Source organism: Barbatula barbatula (genome assembly GCF_947034865.1).
Source record: "Barbatula barbatula genome assembly, chromosome: 1".
Classification (NCBI taxonomy): Eukaryota; Metazoa; Chordata; class Actinopteri; order Cypriniformes; family Nemacheilidae; genus Barbatula; species Barbatula barbatula.
In genome coordinates, this window is record NC_136766.1 from 11,627,289 (window position 1) to 11,649,262 (window position 21,974).

General features: G+C 38.4%; 1 protein-coding gene across 1 annotated transcript in view; it reads left to right on the plus strand.

Moving 5' to 3' along the window:
- The window catches only part of LOC306900317 (neural-cadherin), a 182,499-nt gene that overhangs the window by 70,380 nt on the left and 90,145 nt on the right, over positions 1-21,974 (plus strand). The window contains exons 2-6 of the mRNA XM_079467146.1: positions 1,742-1,939; positions 2,029-2,254; positions 4,508-4,712; positions 8,968-9,079; positions 11,518-11,767. Coding sequence (XP_079323272.1) covers positions 1,742-1,939; positions 2,029-2,254; positions 4,508-4,712; positions 8,968-9,079; positions 11,518-11,767 — 991 coding nt within the window. The remainder of the gene's footprint in view (positions 1-1,741; positions 1,940-2,028; positions 2,255-4,507; positions 4,713-8,967; positions 9,080-11,517; positions 11,768-21,974) is intronic.

The window sequence follows — 21,974 nt, forward strand, 5'->3', positions numbered from 1 at the left end:
TTTTCTTATTAATGTTCTTGCATTAGACTATCAGGTCCAGTCAAAAGTTTGCTAACTTTTCATCCCAAGGTGTATGCTTAAATGTCTGAAATTACTGTTGTAGATAAAAGCATTATTATGATTACATACATTATACATTGATTTAATTAGAAATCAAACATTTGTTCAACTTTTTTTAATGGATGGCCAAATAATAAAGAAAAGCAGCCAATACGAATAGTCAAACTGTGGCTACTTTGATGCTAAAATATAACAGTGTTGTTTCATTTTAGATGCTTTCAGACGTACAAACTTTAGCGCATGCGTGCTACATTATTAAATGTATTCTTAGCCGTTTTTTGTGCGACATATACAGTATGTCACACTGTACAGCCTTGGTATTTGTATTAAGGTATTGAGGAAAAGCCAAAAGATTCATATTTTATGTGCCATTTTTATCACATTTGTCATGTGTTTTTTCAGTCTTTCACACTGCTGTTTGATGACTTTGTCACTTCTTCAACAGACACTGGAATGAAATGGCCGCAATACATCTAGATACTGCTTATTTTCCTTGTGGCTCATTATATACTGTATATGTGTATGTATATACAGTATGTATGTATGGATGATAGCTGATGATTTGTGATAACCCAACATGAGAAAGTTTTAGCGAACATTTTGTGATAAAACTGAATGTTTGGCCTTGTTTGTCTTTTGAAGAGTGTAGCTAGGTCAACCATTAATATTTCCTTTTAATGTCGTAACTTTTCTCAGTTTTGAATGTTTCAAAACTCTAAACTATTTTTAATTTGAAGTATAAACTTTTCAGTGTAGTTGCAGACTTCTGCAGCCCAACTATCTATCCCGACTTTCAATCTTAATCTGTCTCTCTTGCCCACTTTCTCTATGTATTAATCTATTATTAATAATAATTGTATATTGAAGCAAACCCAGAGCTAAAGTTAATCTTTTTCACTGCCTCCCCCACCAACTCCCACACGCTCCCACCTCTCACACTCGCTCAATCTCTTCCCTCTGTCCTTACGCCGTGTCTCTCGCCGCGTGTGAGGCAGCAGGTGTGCTGTCACAGGCAATGAAAGGGCCAATCACCTGCGGAATCAAAGAGCCCATGACTCTGTCACTCCACACATACTCTGACAGACAACCCACTATTTATACTTCTTTCGAAGAAAGAGAAGGATTCTGGGCGAAAATGATCTTACGGGAAACAGGGAGATGCTTTTGAGGGACTGATTGAATGAGTCTGGAAACAAAAGAGAGGAGGAGATCCCAGCGTGTTGTTTCCATAGCCGTAAAGTTTTATGCCGACACATTTTTCTTTTGTTCTTGCAATTTCGCTTTGCATTTCCATGATGGGTGTGTGTTGCATAAATGTGCTGCGAAGCTGTCTGCAGTTCTCTCGCTTTGCGAAACGATGATTGTGATAAAGAAGGAATGTCTAATGAGGCGAGGCAGCAGCTAAACGTAGCAAACGCTGCCATGAGGAAAACACTCCACTCATTAGTATCAGCCATTCTCTCCAACTTGCATGTAAACGTGTCCCTGCGTCTGTGATGTTTTGTAGCTAACATTTTTATGGAAAATAAGTATCAAAACATTTCGGAACTGGGAGGCAGAAGCTGCTCTGACACATGACATTGTGCTGTTTGTCTTGTGAACAGAATATGCAATTAAAATAGCAAAATCTTGTTTCTCTTGTTTAATCTTTCAGATTTTTCATTGAATTTCTCTATTTCAGGTTCAGAATGGTATACAGTGCGGGTGGAAGTGACAGTGTTGGATGTAAATGATAACGCCCCAGAATGGACAATGGTACCCTTCCCATATCTAAGTGTGGTACCTGCTAGTGCTCCTCCCAGCACACTGGTCTATAAGCTTCAAGCCAGAGATGCTGATGAGGGCGTCAATGGGGAGGTGGAGTACTTCCTGTCTGATGGTAAGCAACTTCTCCATCTGCCTTATGTCAGCTTTACTGCAAATGTTTACTGTGCAATGTTAAGATCAATATGTGTATTTACATATCAGGAGGCGACGGGAGGTTTGAGGTGGACAGGAAAAACGGCCATGTGCGGACCACAGGTCTACCACTGCAGAGAGACAGAGAATACCTGCTAACCGTGGTGGCCGCTGACCGTCAGGGCAGCCGCGGTCCTCCTGGCATAGTGTCTGTTGTTGCGGGTCCAAGAGCTCCTCAGTTCACCAACGTGTCTTATACAATTTTTATACCCGAGAACACGCCAGAAGCAAAGCCGTGAGTGGAGCTTTAGCAAGCTCATGCACACAAACACACCCAGCCTCATAAATGCAACCGATCTTATTTCCATACTGTAATTCTAGCACACCCTAAATGCATGTCCCATGCTGCAAGAACACTACTTATCCATCAGGCTAACAAATAATAGCAACAAATCATGCTACACTTACACTCAGCCATCTACGTGTCATTTCATTCTCATTGATGCATAGCTCGCGTGAGTCATTGTGTACTACATGCAAAATTAATGAAATAATGGTCTTTGACTATGGCATGGTACAGTGATAGGGATTAAAGATGCATGTGCATCAGAGCTTTGTTCTGTCCGTATAGATACAGTGGCTCTCAGTGGCATGCATTGGCAAACTCAGCTGATACGACAAAATGCCTTTTATATTTGGCTTTTAGTTTAATGGATTTGTTACTTGCGGTTGCTCTTTAGGTGACAAATAGATTCTGTGTGTTGTTTCCAGGTGCAGTCATTGTTAATTGTTAAGCCCTTTGATATTAGATGAGTCACTGTGAAATGATTTTCGTGAGGCTGCTACACGGAAGAATGATTATCTTGACACACACAGATCAAGCTTTGCCTTGTAGCAAATTATCTTAAATCCATGTGGAATACAACTAAATCCTTTTATGGTAGCTTGATGTGATTAAATATGCATGGTATTATTTATATATATTGTTCTACCTGTAGTTTTATGAAATTGCTTTTTCAGTATATATGCTGCAGTATTGGCGGCAACACATTTTTTCAGAAATGAATCTGTTAGGCTTTATCTTCGCAAAAATACACTTAACCAGCCATGTTAGGATTAGAAGTATACAGCTCATGACACCGAAGTGTGGTGATGTTAATCTTGTCCCCAAACGTTTTGGTCTCCGCCATGCCGAGCCAACTGGTGAATTCAGTTTTTTGAGAAAGAAGGGCAGTTTACCGATTAATCCCAATTTTAGGTTGGAGCACACTACACGACTTTTAAAATCTGAACTAGACATCACACAGTTTTTGAAAGTTTGCAGAGAAAAACAGGGCATCACACACTACGCAATAAAATCTTCAGACTATCGCAGACTTTCTGCAACAAATCCAGTTTGTCAATCTGTGCAAAAGATTTGTTGTGTATTCCAGCCTTAATCGCATCTAGAACAAATGTTTGTGTTTACATGATATACTGTATGTCTGTGTATTGTGCATATTTTGTATTCATAATTTACCATTATTATTACTAGTATTTATGTGTATTAAGGTTAGTTGAATCACACTGTTTTCTATGTAATAGTCATATTTAGAGAATTAAATAAACACAAACTAGATGCTTCTATCGAAAAGGATTTGTACTGCCATGTTGCAGTTCAAGTTGTTCCAAGTAGTTGTTGAGTTCTTTCTACAGTATGCAATAAAGATGTGACGGTCTGAGTGGAACATGAGCTCAGGTCACTTTCACACAGTATATCAGACCACATGCCTCTACAGTACTACTCCCACTCTTTAAAACTTACAGATGGCATAAGAATATAACTTCAGTACATTGCATTTCTACAATATCGTTTTACAGTATTTTTCTTTAATAATACAATACTATCAATATGACTTTATTGCTTAATCTACTGGTATACAATAAATTAATCAGTTTTTAATTTAGTCGAGCACTAAATTAATTAAACGGCAGAGATTTGTTAGATTAAAAAAATGCTTGTATCAATTTACATTTCTGTAGTCTCAACACAAGCGGATTGAGAACATTTCCATATTTCAGAATTAAATGGAGTGTACCCAATGTAATTGTGAACGAATGTTCAGGAATTGTATTGCATTGGCTTATTTGAATAGAAATTATTTTTTGGGTGTACATTGCTTAATACAGAGCGAATTATGATTTTTCCACATTACACAAAATCAATATAAGCCTCTGGTAAATCCCTTCCATTTTCTTCTCTTTACATTACTCCCCCAACGCACAATCCTCTGCTTTTTAGCATTTTTTCTCTCTTACTTTTCACTTCCTCTGTCATTATGACTAAATGCATCCACAGAAAGTGGGTTTGAAATATAAAAGGCTCCTACTAAGTGCTTCTTGAAAGTTGGTTTGATTGAAACAGTTGTGAAATTTATGTGCCACAGATGGCCAATTTAGCTCAAAAAGTCCTTGGCGCTGAACACTTAGAATTGTATTTATCTTAAATTTATTAATTTTCTGAACACCAGGTCAACATTATTTTCTCTCTCTCTCTCTTCTCATCCAGTTTCATAGTCACTCCAGCAATGTCCTTTCAAAAGCTGCCAATAACGTACAGCTTGCTCATCAATCCCAGCAGTCTTTTCAACATCCATCAGGAGACGGGGGAGATCAGTCTGACCCGCAGTGTAGACTATGAAAGCGATCAGCACCGTTATCTGCTGCTGGTGAGGGCCAGTGAGAACCAGGACAGTCTCAGCAGTGCTGCGGAGGTGAGTGTCAAGGAAAAACCAGCAACAAATTAACGTTGGGTTTAAAGCCCAAATTTTTATCTTACTTTTAAAGGTGACATTCCCCTTGATGCCTATTTTCAAACTTTAGTTAGTGTGTATTTTTGCTGTTAGAGCATAAATAATATCTGCAAAATGATAAAGCTCCAAGCTCAATGCCAAGTGAATTTGCTTTTCAAGGACCACAGAGAGCAGCTGGAATCGGTCTACAGCCCTTTACTTCTCGGGTAAATTATGTCACTATAACCTCCGCCCAAAGGAATACGCCAAAAAAAGGGGCAAGGCCTTCCTTATAGAAAAGGATGAGCCGCTGGAGTAGTGTTTGGTTCACTCTTTCTTACTTTCACTTTCATCACAGTCCAACAGCTGGTAATATGAATTCCGCTACACACATTCTAAGATAACCAACAGCTTCCATGAATTTAAACATCGGCTGTGAAGCAGTAATGTGTAATACACTGTTATTGTGTGTGTGCGTGTGTGTGTGTGTGTGTGTGTGTGCGCGCATAGTTCTAAAACAATAAACGTCCTAACGCTTGTGATAGTAGTGTTAATTTATAAAACCGGTCTGTCTGACACCAATCGGGCCAATGTTTTTTCCCTCGCCATAGTAGGATTGCGATCTGTAACAAAGATTGACATTTGCACATAGCAGACCTCCGTAACACTTCGATCGATCTTCATGTTTTTAACTGATGAAGTGAAGTTGATGCCATTGTTACTATTTATTGCTAAAAGCCAAAGCTTATGAATACACGTGCACTGAGAGGGGGACCGACCATCACGACAGCCTGAGAAGCGGAATCTCTGTGATACGGTATGGATGAGACATCTTGATACACACGCTCTAAGCAGCACGACAGACTGGGTCAGCTTTACCAATCAGAGCGTTTTGGAAGGAGGGATGACTGATTGATTTGTGAGAAGAGGGACAGCAGTGAACAATATTGTGATTTAAATTGGTCCATCCGCTCACAGTGGCTCAATTTTTTCAAGCGACAACAAAACTTTGTGTGAAAAACAAACTAAAATAACAACTTTAATCTATATATTCTCCTCAAACAAAAATGTCCCCATATGCCACTCCCCATTATATTAAACTTCTTAAAGTGTGTCATTACGTGAAAATGGGTACGATTAGTAAAACATTTTCCCACAAGAAAATGGACTGAAATTCTGGACCTTTGACAGTGAGGGGTCGGGCTTCCGAACCACCCGAACCCCACCTGGCTACGGGTCTGTATTTTAACTTTTAGATTTATATTAATAATTTTAAAGGGATAGTTCACCCATAAATGAAAAATCTGCAGTGAATTACTCACTGTCTAGTTGTTCCTGTCTAAAACTGTATAGATGCATTTGTTTAGTTAAACAAAGAGAAAGATATTTGGAATAATGCTTGTAATCAAACAGTTCTTGGACCCTATCCACTTCTAAAATAGATAAATTACAATGGTAGTCAAAAGTATCTACATTCTTCAAAATATATTTAGGTTCAACAGAACAAAGACATATTTAAGATACTTTTTCCTATTATGGTAATCAATGTGTCATGAAAAGGGGTGGTGAAACAAGGACAAAGGACCCAGTTGCAGACATGCGGGTTAATATAAGACGTTTAATAATAAATACAAAACATACATAACAAAACAGGGATGGAAACAATAACATGAGAAGACATGACTAAGACTTAATACACTTAAACAAGACTAAAAATAAACTCATTACAAGAACTACACAACACTAACAGGAACTCACCACACTACCACAATGAACCAGCACAAGACAGAAGACACAAGGGCATCACAGTAAATAAGGGACCAAATCAAGAGGGGAACAGGTGTAGGGCATGAATCAATAACGAGGAGACGAGACCGGAGAGAGCGTATGGCAAGCCAAATCAACAATAATTGCCTCTCTCCACACTAAACATAAGGTTCTGTCATGATCCTGCCACTAAACCAAGAGAAACATGACACGATGCGGCAGAATCATGACAGAAGCCCTTCTTAATAAAAATCTTTTACAGATTTGGAACAACTCGAAGGTGAGTGAATGATGACAGAATATTTTTTTGGTGTGAACTATCACTTAAACCTTACTGTAGATATTGAGTCCCACCAATAGTTTTTTAATGAAATTGCTTCAGTAGGTATTTGCTACATGGTGCTCATTTAATCTGTACTTTACCTTATTATCTTCACTGTTATATCAGCTTGTTGAAGAATTAAATTAATTTTAGCAGTCTGATGGTGTTTTTACAACAGCTCTGATGACAATTTGGATGGCAAAACATGTCAGTCTTGTACAGTGACAGGAGAAATACTTAACTGTGACATAAAGAAACTTGACGTGAGCTAAGCATTAAAAAAACATTAGAAATGAAAGGATTTGTGAATATAAGAAATATTTATAGTATATATTTTTATATTATTTATAAACTGAAGCATCGAAAGCTGAGATCTTTAGCTTTTCGGGATAAAAAAGTCACCAACTGTGCAAGTACATAAAAATGAGTGTCTCAACTCACAATGGTTTGCTTAAAATAACGATTTAGAAGTTTTGCTTTCCGGTACGATTTAACGATTACGTAACATGACCTACATTTTATGTTCAAACAGAGATGGCGACAGAGTGGCAAAATACACACAATATAAACAGCAGAATGGCAAAACGTGAGCTGAGAGTCATTTCAATGCAAATGTTAAATCTGAACACCATTTGGCCATTAATTAAGACATATACTGTAGATAATAATATTCAAGTTATTTATGGCTTCAACTGAAATTACAGTCACTTTGACTAAAAGAGATGAATGAGAGGGTTGCAGCACTGTGGGAGATGTAAGGGCAACAATTTAGCCGATATCAAAGAGATGCCCAGCAGTCCTGTTCATGCCTCTTACAATAACATTACCCTGGAGGACACAGACTCTTCTCATCAAGGCTTGATCTGGGCTGCTCGGTGATCCATGCATCTGTTCTGGCCTGAGGCGGGCTGTCCAAGGACCCAGCTTCTGGCCGGGGGAATGTCACATAACAATGCCTGCCACGATGTTTCTAAGAGGGGAGAAGAAATGCAAAAAATATTGGCAGACGCTCTTGACTTCAGTCCCATGAGACGCTGTTCAGAGAGAAATTTTGCCTGTTGCATTTTTAGCATTCAACCACACAGCAGCCCATCTGTCAACCTGAAATCACTCTCTCCTCACATCTCAGTTTCAGCATCCCTGTGCGACTGTATCAAAGCACAAACCCCAAGCAAAACAGAACAATCTAATTTATTTATAAAATTTAAAAATTACTGAATTAACAATGTGTCAAATGTAACAGAAAACCAATTATGGTCATAATCTTACCTTATTTTATAGACAAGCTCCAATCTTTCAGGCTGCAGCAAGGCTCCTCGACAGGGTCTTAATATGGCACCAAAAGATAGAAAAGACATTTAAGAGAGATCAACAAGTCTTGGTACAGTTTTTCTATCAACAGAAAAATAAGCAATCTGGTTTAACCACAGGGAATAACACTTTTAAGACTTATAAAAGAAGAGTCTGAACAGTTACTCGGATGATCGTATATGACTACTGTCTCCCTCAGGATTTCTTATTCCGTCCTGTGTTTGTCTTGGTTCAAACCTATATAAAGGCATTTTATTTCATGCGATTCTGGATTATGGTCTCAGTTAGTGCTAGAAATATGAGTAACACTGTGATCTGTCTCCTCAATTTCGACCGTTTTCAGACTAGTTTGGTCTATTTTCATCTCTCCTTCTCTGAAATTGAAGTGTGGAGGTTATTAAAGTGACTTAGCAACTGCCAGGGAGCTTGAGGAACAGTGTCAGGGAAGAAAGCACTCAAACTGTGTTTTTCCTCCTCCAGACAGAAACTTTCAGATTAATTCTGGTGCCCCATGAGTCTCCCTGATGCTTCTGGAACAAATAGGGAGTGCGCTGAAAATGTCTATGTGATGTTTAAAGACATTTAGATGTCCAGTTAAGTAGGAACATAACTGCTAAACACCAAATCTTTTGTAGAATAAAAGCGAGTTAGACCAAACTGGTTTAGTTATAAAAAAATAAGATGTAAGATTGAGTGATTAATTCTATTTCCTCTGAGAAAGATAGAGTACTTCCCTTGATCAGAATTCAGAATTCTAGAACTGGTCTATTTGTTTCTATAACGATTTTCACCTTTCTTAGAGTTATTCCAATGTGTTTCATTTGTTTTTTTTATCAGGTGCGAGTAATCATCACAGACGAGAATGATTGTGTCCCAGAATTCCTGCAGTCAATTTACAGCAAGGATGGTGTACCTGAGACGGTCACCACAGCAACGTCACTCCTGCAAGGTATGTTTGAAAACTTCATTAATATGCATTATTGCTTCCACCTAAAGGAGATCTCACATAAACACTAGTATGGCCAATAATAGTAACATAAATGGTGTAAAAATGTGAATAGATAAAGGTGATCATTCTAATGAAAATTTGTAATAATTATGTGATAATCAAAGACGTGATTACAAAAGCACTTATTATCTAGCTGGCACCTTATGGAAAAAACTGTCAGACTGAAAATATACTGTGTAAAGCCAGCCAATCAGATTACAGCTTGCAAAATCAAGTGCCAAACTGACACATTGTGTTGTTCTGCATTTTTGATCAATAAGTGTAACAAAACATACAAATATTAGTTGTTTATAATACCAGCAGCTTTCTCATGATGGCTTCCTAGAATTTTTTGTTTTGTTATCCCATGTCTGGCATTGTTTCTACAATGCCTAACAAGGCCATCGACCTCGGGTATGAACATAGGTGGGAGACGTTTGCATAAAAAAGACATCCATCAGCACTCGAATCAGTTAGATGAAATTTGACCATCTGTCGTAATAGTTCATGGTGTATGTATAACAAAAATTTGAGTAATAAATAAATTACAATAAAATAATATTATGTTAGACTGTGTTCTTTTGTGTTGTGATTATGCACGTGTGCAACACAACGAGACAAGAGAATAGTTTTTGTCTGGATCTACCATTCTGTTTAACACCACCTTTGAGGCACTCCTTCTCTAATGTGCCCTTTCAAGTCTCAAAATTGCACATTATATCTGCAGTCTATGTACTAACTCCTGAGAGTGCACTTGTGAGACAGAATGGAAAAAACATGCCCTCAGCTGATAAAAGGAGCTTTTATATTCTCATTAAATGTTAGACAAACGCAGCAAGTATAAAACTATCATAGAAAAAAAGTGATGGACAAAACAACAACTGTTGAGGACAGACCAACTGCATGTGTAGAAACAATGCCAAACATGGGAGAACAAAACAAACAAATTCTAGGAAGCCATCATGAGAAAGCTGCTGGTGTGGTGAATTGGCAGACATTTTAAGGGTTTAACACAAAGACTCTTGGCAGAATGGAAAAGGTGATGCGGCGAGGTGTACAGCAGATGTGCTAGCTGTGATTAGCAGGTGCACACCAACCAGCATCTGCGCACCCGCTCTGTAGTCTTCATAACAATTATCTCTGCCGAGCATGAAATATCCTGCTTGTTACAGTTAGGTCTATTCATATCAACAGAAGCAACACTAACTCCTAAGGATGTGGCTATTTTGTGGACATTTATAATGTAATGTTGGTTAGGTTTTATCATTGAAAGAACACTTTAATATCTGTTTTTGGTAGATTAGGGCTCAGTCAATGTCTGATCCAAAAATGAAAATTCTGTCACCATTTACTTACCCTCTTGTCATTTTAAACCTGTATGACTTTCTTTCTTCTGCAGAACACAAAATAAGATATTTTCTAGAATGTTAGTAACAAACAACGGCGGTACCCATTTGTCACGATCGTCAGCTTGAGTGCCCATGAACTCCAGTAGAGGGCACTCCACTCAGGACTCTGGCATTTGGGTTAATTCCCATTTCTACTCCATTTCCCATAATCCCATGCTGATCACCACCAGGTGTTCCCCATTACCACTCTATATACTGTGTTTGGACTCTCAGTGATTGACAATAGGGCGAGTATATTTTGTTCAGGTTAAATATCACTTTAAGCCATCAGAGTAGATTATTGGTATTGTTAATATATTTTAAAAGAGCAAATGCCTCCTATAAAAAACCCAACAAGCCGCTTCTGAGCACTTTTTGTGCTCTTTCCTAGATGAAAATTTTACAGCTTCTAATTAGTTCAATTTGAACAAATAAATAATATTTATTAGATTGTCCCAACTAGCAAAACAACAGATGCCAATGTTCTTTTTCTTATTCACCCCCCTGCTCATCATTTAAATAACTATTTTATAACCTCCATAAAAAGATGATTCATTCTGGCTTTAATGTGATTCTGGTTTAAAAATTAGAACATAAAATTCAGCACAAATCATTTTCCTCTCCCCAATCTGCAGAAAAACTGGATTTCATCTTGAGAAATGTTTATCTCTTTTTTTCATCCATTTTGTTGTAGGTACTAGTAAGTGGGTTTTAAAAACATCTACTATGTATGCACTGCTTCCTCTGACCTTCATCTGAAATAGGTTCACAGCTTATTAGATGACTTTGCATTCTACTTTAGTTGTCAGATTCAATAAGACTCACAGCTTTGGATCTTTTGATTGCCAGTCCTGTATAACCAGTCTAGTCATTCATTTGACAACCGCATATGCCCAAGCTATTTACACGGAGAAGCTCAAATAAAGATTGATCTTATTAGCTACACCTATCTGTAGTGCGACTTCTTGGTGTTAACACCCATATTTTGTCTCTCTTTGTCCTTTCTTATAGTTTCAGCCAGTGATTGCGATTCGGAACAGAACGCGGACATCACATACTACACTCTAAGTCCAGATTTCATTATTTCAGCCCATGGCACCATATTCCCAGCAGGCCCTTTGGATTACGAGAGACTTAACCATCTGTATGAGTTTGTAGTGATGGCAGTGGATAAGGGCGAGGTGCCCCGCACCGGTACAGCCACCGTACGTCTCCGCATGGCCAATGTCAACGATGAGCCTCCTGAGTTTTCGCAGCCTGTGTGAGTTTTTTGTATCTATCGTCTACTCTCTGCCGCATGCCATGACCCCAATAACAGAATCTGTTGTTTTTATTCACAGCTTGTTTTAACAGCAGACTTTTAAAAGAGTTAAGATAGTGTTAACAGTTAACAGTTTAATTAATATAGAAAACACTTCCCTGCATATTTCCAATGTATTACTATGGCTTCATCCAAATTTGCCGCCAGTTTCTTTCACTTCTCACAGTTTGTTAAAGCCTTTCTTTTGTTTAATTCTCAGAGTTTGTCAGATTGTATGCATTTTATGGTTTGAAGTGTAGTTTGTCCACAAATGTGCTACAAATGTTAAACAAGGTATTGTCAACAAAATATTTAGATTATAGCAATGCCAACAGATGCTATCTAGACTGTGGATAACAAAGAATACATATAAGAGACAAAATACAACAACCCATAGTAAATATAATGAGTATAAAAATATAGATAATCATATGTTAGAAATCCACCAGCTGAACACCATTGGTTCAATAGTACTGCTTTGAAGTGAAGTGTCAGCTTCCCTTAAAATTACTACATCGCATCAAAGAAACAGCTCGGAAGTCTCGATTCGGCCTGGATGCTTGCTTGCATCTTCCAGATGGCCGTGTAATCATACTGTGGGACAGGTGAGAGGTATCTTTTATTGCTGTTCTTTACACCTCTCAGAGTAGATGTCTGTAACAGCAGGAAGATACAGTAGATCTTGTAAAGGACATTTGCTGTACTCACTGATGAGCTTGTCTGGTGATGCAGCTGGTCTGGGCACAGCTATAAAGTCTGGATTAAATCTCATTTCTAGATTTGTACAAGGCTTTTATACTCTACAATGTGTGTCTTGAGTTGAGGTTGTTATTGAGACAAATGTACCTTGCCTGGTCTATATTCTAGGTCCATGGTTTTAAAGTGTTCCGAATGCATTAACAATACTTATAGCATCTTTACAATCTTTTTCTATTTAGAAAACTGTATTAAGTCAAGCAAGCCAAAAAATTGCAAATAGCATTACATTTACATTTAGTCATTTAGCAGACGCTTTTATCCAAAGTGACTTACAGAGGGTTCAGCGAGCAATAAGCGATATGTCATACAGGAGCAATAATACAATAGGTGCTAATACAAAGATACTAGTTTCAACAAAAGCTAGACCAATACCAATTTTTTTATCTCATTTGTCTGTTAAGCATTCACAGAAGAGATGGTTTTAAGTAGTTTTTTGAATGTTGTGAGAAATGTGGTTGACCGGACACAGAATGTTCCACCAGGAATGAGTTGTAAATGAGAATGAGCCGGAAAGCAATTTACTGGCCTTTTGAGAAGGCAATACATGATGCCACTCGTTTGCTGAACACAGGGTTCTTGATGGGGTGTAGGAGGGTGATAAAGTATGCCGTTGAAGATCCAGTGATAGTCCTGTAGGGGAGTATTAGTGACTTGAATCGGATACAGGCTTCAACCGGTAGCCAGTGGAGAAATGAAAAGTGGTGTTACATGAACCCTTTTGAGCTGTTGGAAGATGAGGCATGCTAATGCATTCTGAACCAACTGGAGTGGTTTGATTGCTCTCCTTGCTGGTCTTCCCTTCAAAGGCTTTGCAGTAGTCCAACCTTGAGATCACCAGGGCCTGGACAAGGAGTTGTGCCGCATGCTCAGTGAGATAGGTTCTAACCTTTCTAATGTTGAATAAGGCATATCGGCATGACCGCGTTGTCTTAGCAATGTGATCATTGAATGACAGGTGTTCATCAAATATGACTCCGAGGTTGCTGGCTGTTTTGGAAGGAGTGATTGAGGTATTGACAAATTGGATGTGCCTGAAATATGAGTCCGTCTTGGCCGGCTTCAGCTGGAGGTGATGTTCTTTCATCCAAGCTGAGATGTCTTCTAGGCAGGCTGTAATCCAAGCTGCTACAGTGGTATCGTCTGGGTGGAATGAGATGTAAATCTGGGTGTCATCAGCATAACATGCAAGCTATCCGCTGCCACATGTGTAATTAAAGTACAAACATAATTACACAATATGTATTTTAATCCTACGTAGCTATTTCTATTTACAGTATGTAACAAAGTTCAATAAAGGAAGGAAGGAGGCGGGAACGTAAAGCAACTTTTTTTATATAACAAAAACAAACAATAAAACTAATGACCCTCACGGTCGACTGCCGGCCACACAAAAACACAACATAAACTCCAGGCCTGGTCCTTTCTCGTCGTACCATCCTGTTGCTCATTATTTTATGCTCCCGAATTAACACTCGCGTCACCGGCCTCGGCTGTTCCCTCACAGCTCTCGTCCTGCCTTGCTCGTTACACAGTACATACACGGCCGCTCGCCCTGTATGGAATTCACCATGTTGTTTCTACAGTAGCCCTAAACGGACAAACTGCTCTACAGAGCAAATTTCATAAATATGCTTTAGCAAAGAAGCAAAAATGTGACAATCTTAGTCCTGTGTCACAGTAGTGCTTCGGAAGTGAGGGGGGAGCAGTGGAGTGAGCTATCGGTTGCAATTCAAACCATCCCCGCTAGATGCTGCTAAATGTCATACACCGCACCTTTAAACTAGATATTGTTTATACATTTTAATAAACGATTAGTATTCTAATAGAATAGGAAACCATGTGATATACAAATAGAGGGATGCAGGTGGTGAATGATAGACACAGGTTATGGCTGCTCTTGGATTAAACAAACAGTCGGGAGTCTAGCGGTCTTGCTTCTAATTATTAATAGCCTTGAGTCAATTCTCCTGAAAAAAGACAGAATTACCTCTTGTGTGTCTGAAACAGAAGGCAATTGAATGCTCTGTCTATCTGTTATTTAACACAATGTTTTACATCCTGAGGAAACAGATTACATTATTTTGCACTTAATACTCTCTAAATGTGGTTTTCAAGGTGAGGGTATGCAAGATTAAGATGGATTACTTCTATTTGTTATGAATATTAATATAATGAAACAGAGATCATGCACATCTCACAACCAGCCAGAATGGTTTGCACCCTCTATTAACAGTATTAACGTTGAATAAGTAGTCGAAACAATATATTTTACAGTTGTTATTTTGATTTGTTTTCGTGACATTCTCGTCGGTTCAAAAAAATTATGTTGAGCAACAATGAGCGGATGGACCAATTTAACAACGTCTTTAGTACTTTTCCGGACCTTGACACCAACTATAACCATGATGTCTATAAGGAGGCCTGGAAATCTCTTGGATGTCACCTAAAATATCTTTATTTGTGTTCCGAAGATGGCGGGAGGTCTTAAAACATGTTGAATGTCACATGGGTGACTAAAAAGTTAAACTTAGATTTTGAGGTGAACTTTTCCTTTAAAGGGATAGTTCACCCAAAAAGTCAGTCATCATTTACTCACCTTCGAGTTGTTCCAAATCTGTATAAATGTTTTTGTTCTGATGAACACTGAAAAAGAGATTTGGAAGAATGCTTAGAACCAAACAGTTCATGGACCCCATTGACTCCCATATACGAAAAAAATAATTTACACATGAAGATATTTTAAAGAATGTAGGAAAGCAAAGAGTTCTGGAGAACTTTTGACTACCCTTGTAATTTGTTCTACTATGGTAGTCAGTAAAGTCCAAGAAATATTTGGTTACCAACATTCTTCCAAATGTCGTTCCTTGTGTTCAACCAAACAAAGACATTTTTCAGATTTGGAACAACTAGAGAGCAACTATTTACATTTTTCAGTGAACTATTCCTTTAAATTTCTATTATTCATATTAGGGGTCGACCAATTATTGCAAGGGCCGATTATCGACGTTGATTAAGTATTTTGATGAATATCGACATTGGTAATTTTCAAAGCCGATTTGCAGATAAAGTAATTTATTTGTGAAACACGCTATTTGGCTTTGATGCATCCTCCTTTGTTGCAACACACCACTCTCTGGCCTAGAGCAATGCCGGCCCATCGGATTTGCTGAAAATCACGAGTCCGGCCATTCAGCGCAGAAGCGCTCTATTTTATAGGATCTGCGCAAGCCCCAAACAATGGCACAACAAAACAGCAAGATTCTTCGTCAAACAAAGAGAAATGGTTTACATTCCCTTTTTTTAAAATCACCACTCCGAGGATAAACGGTTTCATTGTAAAGAGCGACTGTATCAAGTGGACCGCATTCTTTCTTACGAGTATTGTTTATTTTTGTCCTTACTGTTTACCATGGTGTTACTATGTTTACTACACGTTTACTATAGTTTTTGGGCGAAGTTTTTGTCAGAGCTCTTGTTATTCTTAATTTTGAACATATTTTTCATTTTTACACCAGACATATATATTGGTTCAAAATCTCGGTTATCGGTCTACTTGATCGGTAATAATCGATACCGACATTGTCCCTGAAAAACGCATATCGGTCGATCCCTAATTCACATGTTTGTGAAAGTAAGCACATGTGTTGCACTAACATGATAAAAAATATGGCTTTCATATAGAAAACGACTAACATTTCAACCAATACAACCAGACTTTGTGAAGTCATGTGTGACATCCTTCTGTGTTAAATAACCTATTTGACATAAGGGTGCTACTTCGTATGAAGAATATTATTTACTTTTTTTATCTTAATGTATTATATACAATATTGTACAATAGGATAAGATAATAACATTAGGATGATTCGGTCAGTAAACACACAAAACAGTTGTTGACTTTATGTTCTGATTTTGCAGCACTCTCACGGCTTATGAGAATGTACAGCAGTCTGAGATCACTTCAAGTATTTGAGGGAGCTTTAATCCAACTGTAATCTTGAATGCCTGAGGTCGGTTACAAAATGAGGTGGTAAATCCACATCCAAGATGAAAGTATAATAATAATATTATTTTGAATGGCTGTGTTAAACGCTGTTCATTAATCGCATTTAGTAAGATTCATACTTCAGCCTCTTTTATATAGCAGACACAGCGATGTCCTTCATGGAGTGTTTGTGCCTATAGGCACCCACTATGTGGCTTGTTAGGTGACTCAGTCCACTCGAAACTCTGAACGATTGGGATATAATCTATAAGGTACAATACAGGAAACAGCTTTACAGATGCGAAGCATGTGGGCAAGGGAAAAACTTGGCTGTGGTGTGAATCTGGTGTAAACAAGTCAGTGAGTATATTTCTTCAGATTGCAACCTGGGATGCTGGGCTAGCACATTTTGTAAAAACTACCTTCAGTTAGCTTTTGGTTGCTCTGAGGACAAGTAGCCTTTCCAAATGGTGTGATGTTGGTGTTCAAGTTGCAGTTTAAAGCAAATTCAACAACAATCCCTGAACCATCATTGTGCTAGACTGCTCATGTGTTGTGTTGTTCCTATAGCTCACCTTGCGTACATCATGTCGATGAGGTCTTTCCTCAGTTGCTGTACTAATTTCCCACTTGTTCTGCTAATATTTTTGTTGTGATGACTGTTATTGTTTTTTTCTCCATCTTGTTGGCGGAGCTATGGCCCTTTGCCATTTTAATTGACTGATTCTCTGGCTGGGAGCTCACTGAATCAGAGGCAGATTCAATCAGCTGTGCATTCAGCTGAAGCTGGGGAAACGGAGAGGGGGGTGCGGGGAGATAGACGGAAAGGGCTCGGTCAGAGGTTCCAAAAAAGAATGGGAGAGCGAGGCAGATTTTTCTTTCTGATGCAGTTCCAGTGGCCCAAAAGGTCTTTTTAATTACTTCATACATTGGTATTCTAGTGTGTGTGCATCTATGTTTGCATGGTTAGATTGTATTCCCAAGACCCAGAGTCTGAGATATGACTTTAAATTATTACCTTGTTTACTTTCGTAAAACAGGTCTTATGTTGCACAATTACTCTTTGCACATGAAGAAGTTTGTGTTCGTAATATTAAATCAAAATCAAGTTTTTCTCTCCACTGCACGACTTTTGCCCGCTGTCATGTGTCTTATTTATCTTGAGCTCTTTTCAATCAAAGACTTGTCTCCATTGTGCTGTTTAACACACACTTTTCATCACTGAGTTCATTTACAATGGATAACATCACATTGGAATTCCAGTGGATATGCATTCACATAGAAGATGTAAAATGGGTTGTGAATGCAGTTTTTCTGTTGTTGATTTCAAGCTTGCTTTGCTACAAAAGTAATGTTCCTGAAAACAGCTAGAATGCATCATAACTAGTCATTTTCAAAAACAATATAGCTTCATGTGATACATGCTGCAATCCCGAATGCTTTGCTTTACAAAGCATTTGTGGATCTTTGGTATCTCTGCTTTGACATTTATTATAAAAGTTTAGTTTAAATGAGCATACAATAGTAATTGAGGTTGTTTCCACTTGGGAACTCGTGTTGATGACGGTCCGGGATATTAAAATGCCCTCGAATTAATGTCTGAACAGTTAGATCTTTCAATTATAAAATAATCAGCAATGTATCTGATTATTAAAGGAGGTTATCTGCAGTCCAGGCAGTAATAACATTTTGTCCAGCTATCTTTGTTCAACCAATTTAGGAAATACATTAATGTTTTTCTTTAAAGCTGTGATATAATTATGGTAGCTCACAGCTCCATTCTTCTCCACATAGACAAAGGAATGTGAATTTTGGCATGGTAAAAATGAACTGTATGTATCTTAATCTAGAGATCTAGACTTCATTAATATAATCATTAATATAAATCCTTTAACGTGATATTTTGACGAATGTTGCTTTCTGGCACCCATTTACTTGCATTGGAGATGTGAATGGGTGTCCGTGCTGTTCGGTTACCAACTTTCTTCAAATGATCTTCTTTTGTGTTCTGCGGAAAAAAGAAATTCACAGAGGTTTGAAATGACGAGGGGGTGACTAAATGATGACAGAATTTTCATTGTTGGGCGAACTTTCACTTTAATAAAAATAATTCTATCATTTATTTACCCTTGTGTCTTATAAACCTGCAAGATTTTCTTTTATCTGCAGAACATAAAAGAAAATAATTTGAAGTATGTTAGTAACCAAACAACATTGGCCCCCATTGACTTTTCATCAAAATATCTTATTTTCATTCACAGGTTTTGAACAAAAAGGTGAATACATATCCAATATGTAAAATAAGCAAAGGTCAACTTGGCTAAATATAGCTGTTACAATGCTAAGACAACAACTCAAACACATCTTCACATGATGTCAGTTTTAAAGATACTAAGGTGAAGGTTTGAATTATGATTGGGCTGTGTACAAATTCCAGCAAACCTTCATGCTAAACCAGTAATATTTATGAGCTCGGGTCATTCCATATGGTAGTGTCATAACCTTGCCACCTACAATGTGAAACTCATCATAGCTTTCATTTATTTACCAAGTTTAGTTATTGTTTGCAATACAACAACACTCATGCCTCTCACAGTAAGATTATTTGGATTGTGGTCATGCAGGTGTAAATGTAATAGGCCTAGTTACTTGGTCCCCAATTTGTCCCAGCACATTTTATATCAGATACTTTCCTGTCTGTGCCTTTCTGAAATATCTGTCCTCTACTAAACCCCTCCTTCCTCAAACAGACTCAATCTCTCTGTCCTACACCATTTCACCGAACAGGATAGCATATGTGTCTGGCCTGTAATTGAGTAAATTGCAATGTCTGTCACTGCTGTTTGTTCCATTTGGGCGGACTAATTTGCCCAAGCCCTCCGCTTCAAGGCGCCGGTCTCCTCCAGTATGACTGAAAATGAGCCTTGTCACTCACGCTGTACCGTTTGCGCAGTACATCATTACCAGATCTGTTTACTGGCACCAACCTGACCAAGGACACAGAGCAAGATGGATTGAATGATATTAGTCACCGGCCTGGACTTCCGTTGCCTGGAGACATGGTAATGAGGGGGAAGTGGCTATTCTTTATCTGTTTTATCTGATCAGGGAATTCTGGGTAAAAATGCTTGAGAACCCAGTGTCGGCTGCAAAAGACGTTTTGTTCTTTTGTGAACGCTTTGGAGCAAAAGCGGTTGCTCGTCATCGGTGTTTTGTCGAGTTGATGGATGACTTTCTAGGCCTCGGCAACTGAAACGTTGTCGCCTGGAAATATGATTGATGGCTGACATAATGAGCAGAAGTATCCAGTGAATGTTAAAGAGTCCACCGAATGTGTTTTACTTGGCCAATTGGTTCATATACAACAAAGTGGCAGCGCTCCGGCCTCCGCTTCCTGTCAGTCAGTGTCACAAGACTCATCACCTGCCCTGTTGCCATGGCGACAGGTTAGAATACGAAACATAAGAAAAGAGTTGTTTTATGGCTGGCGCGTGACAGGTTTTCCAAAAGGCAGATCTCTAGAAATAGATCTTTAGAGGCAACAGGTGAATTTAAGCCTTTTGAGGTATGTTTGTAAACATAGGTGTGTTAAGCGAATGCTTGTTTTTAGGTTTGAGCAAATTTGCGGCCGCATGGGAGGAATGTGTTTGTTTGTGTATTTCTGAGAGCGATCTCAGATTGTCGAGACTTCTAACAGATTACAGGTTGCGGATGTCAGCACCGGGTGCAATGACAGGGTGAGAAAGTGCAAGCAATGGCGTCTCCATGGATGACACAAATCACCTACATGAAACGCCTGTCACCTTCCTTCTGTTGGCCATCAATCAGCTTTAAACAGTGCAGGATGATGGGCTCGAGCTCTCTTACCCTCTGTCTGTCTCTATATATGTCACTTCCTGTTCTCTGATTGGTGTCCTCTCATCACTCTTAAGCTTTCAGCCCTGCTTATCTTTGTGTTTCCATCTTTCTTTTTGATTTCCATCTCCCTCCTCTTTGCAGTGTTCCATCTGTATTCGGGCTTCTGTCGTCTTCAGCGCCTCATTCGCTTTTCTTCTTTGATATCTGCACTCTTTATCACGATGACGAAAACTGATACCGATGTTCTGTTCTATAAAGCCCAGTATTCAGTTGGTTTAACAAGTGGATCTCAACATCTAGGAATTCAAGAATATATTTTTTAGAATGTGGCATAAATACAGAATTGTTGTCGAGTAAATTATTTTTTAAGTTTAGTTAATACCTTCTTAAACTTGAATGTCTATTCTAATATTTTTAATTTGTACTTGTCATATCACAACTCATTATGATTCCTCACCAAAGGGGTTAAAGAGACAGTTCATCATCTACTCACCCTCGAGTTTTCTAAATCTGAATAATTTGTTCTTATGAACACAGAGAACGATATTTGGACGAATGCTTGTAACCAGTTATTGGTATTAAGCAAAAATGATAATGGTAGTCAAAAGTGCTCAATTTGTCCTACTATGTTAGTCAATGGTGGCATTTTTCTAAATATCTTTGTCTGTGTTCATCGGAAACCAAGCAATTTATACGGACTTAGAACAATTTGATGGTGAGTAAATGATGACAGAATTTTCATTTTTGGGATGAACTGTACCTTTAAACTTGTGAAACCCATGGCTCTATTGAAAGACTCCTTCAAGCTTTCTGAGCTTTCTTGGCTCAACTGATGCTGTGATTTTGGGCTGAGGCTATTTAGTTGTCTTACCAATGGCAGGTGTTACAATTTGCTTCTCGGGTAAAGTTGTTCATCTCTAATCCAGACATTTATATTCTGTGGTGAGCAGGGCAGAACGAGAGCCACGAGAGAAAGGCACGAGGCCGGTCATGTGAGTGAAAACAGGTTCAGCTGTGCGATGTATCGCATCTCTCACGGAGGAGCTCCTGAAGCATAAGAGAGGAGGGACAACAGGGAAGTGCGAGAGAGGACCAGGGCTGGACGTTTATGTTTTGTTTTATTATGTTTCTACATTTTAAGTTTGTTTTATTGTTTTAATTAAATGTGGTTTTACGTTCACCGGTTCCCGCCTCCTTCCTTTTATGGATCTTTGTAACAGATTCACACTAAAAAAAGAGAATCAGTTGCTGAAGTAGTTCACTCTCAAATTTAAATGTTTACCTCAGCTCTTGATTTATTATCACTTAGATTTTACTGAAATGTTACCTTTGAATGGTTCACTGGCTTTGACTATTCGTTTATTTATGAAGTGATTCAGCCAAACTGCCTCTCATTTCATCTTGAGGTTTCATGGAGAAATCAGTATGCATAGCAACAGTTTTAGCACATGAAGATACAGATGTAATACTTAACTGGCTGAATCCAAACCACAGCGCTGGTCCAGAATCAGAGCAGATGACCTTTAACCGCTCTGATGGAGCATCGCCATCTTTCTGAGATAAGCG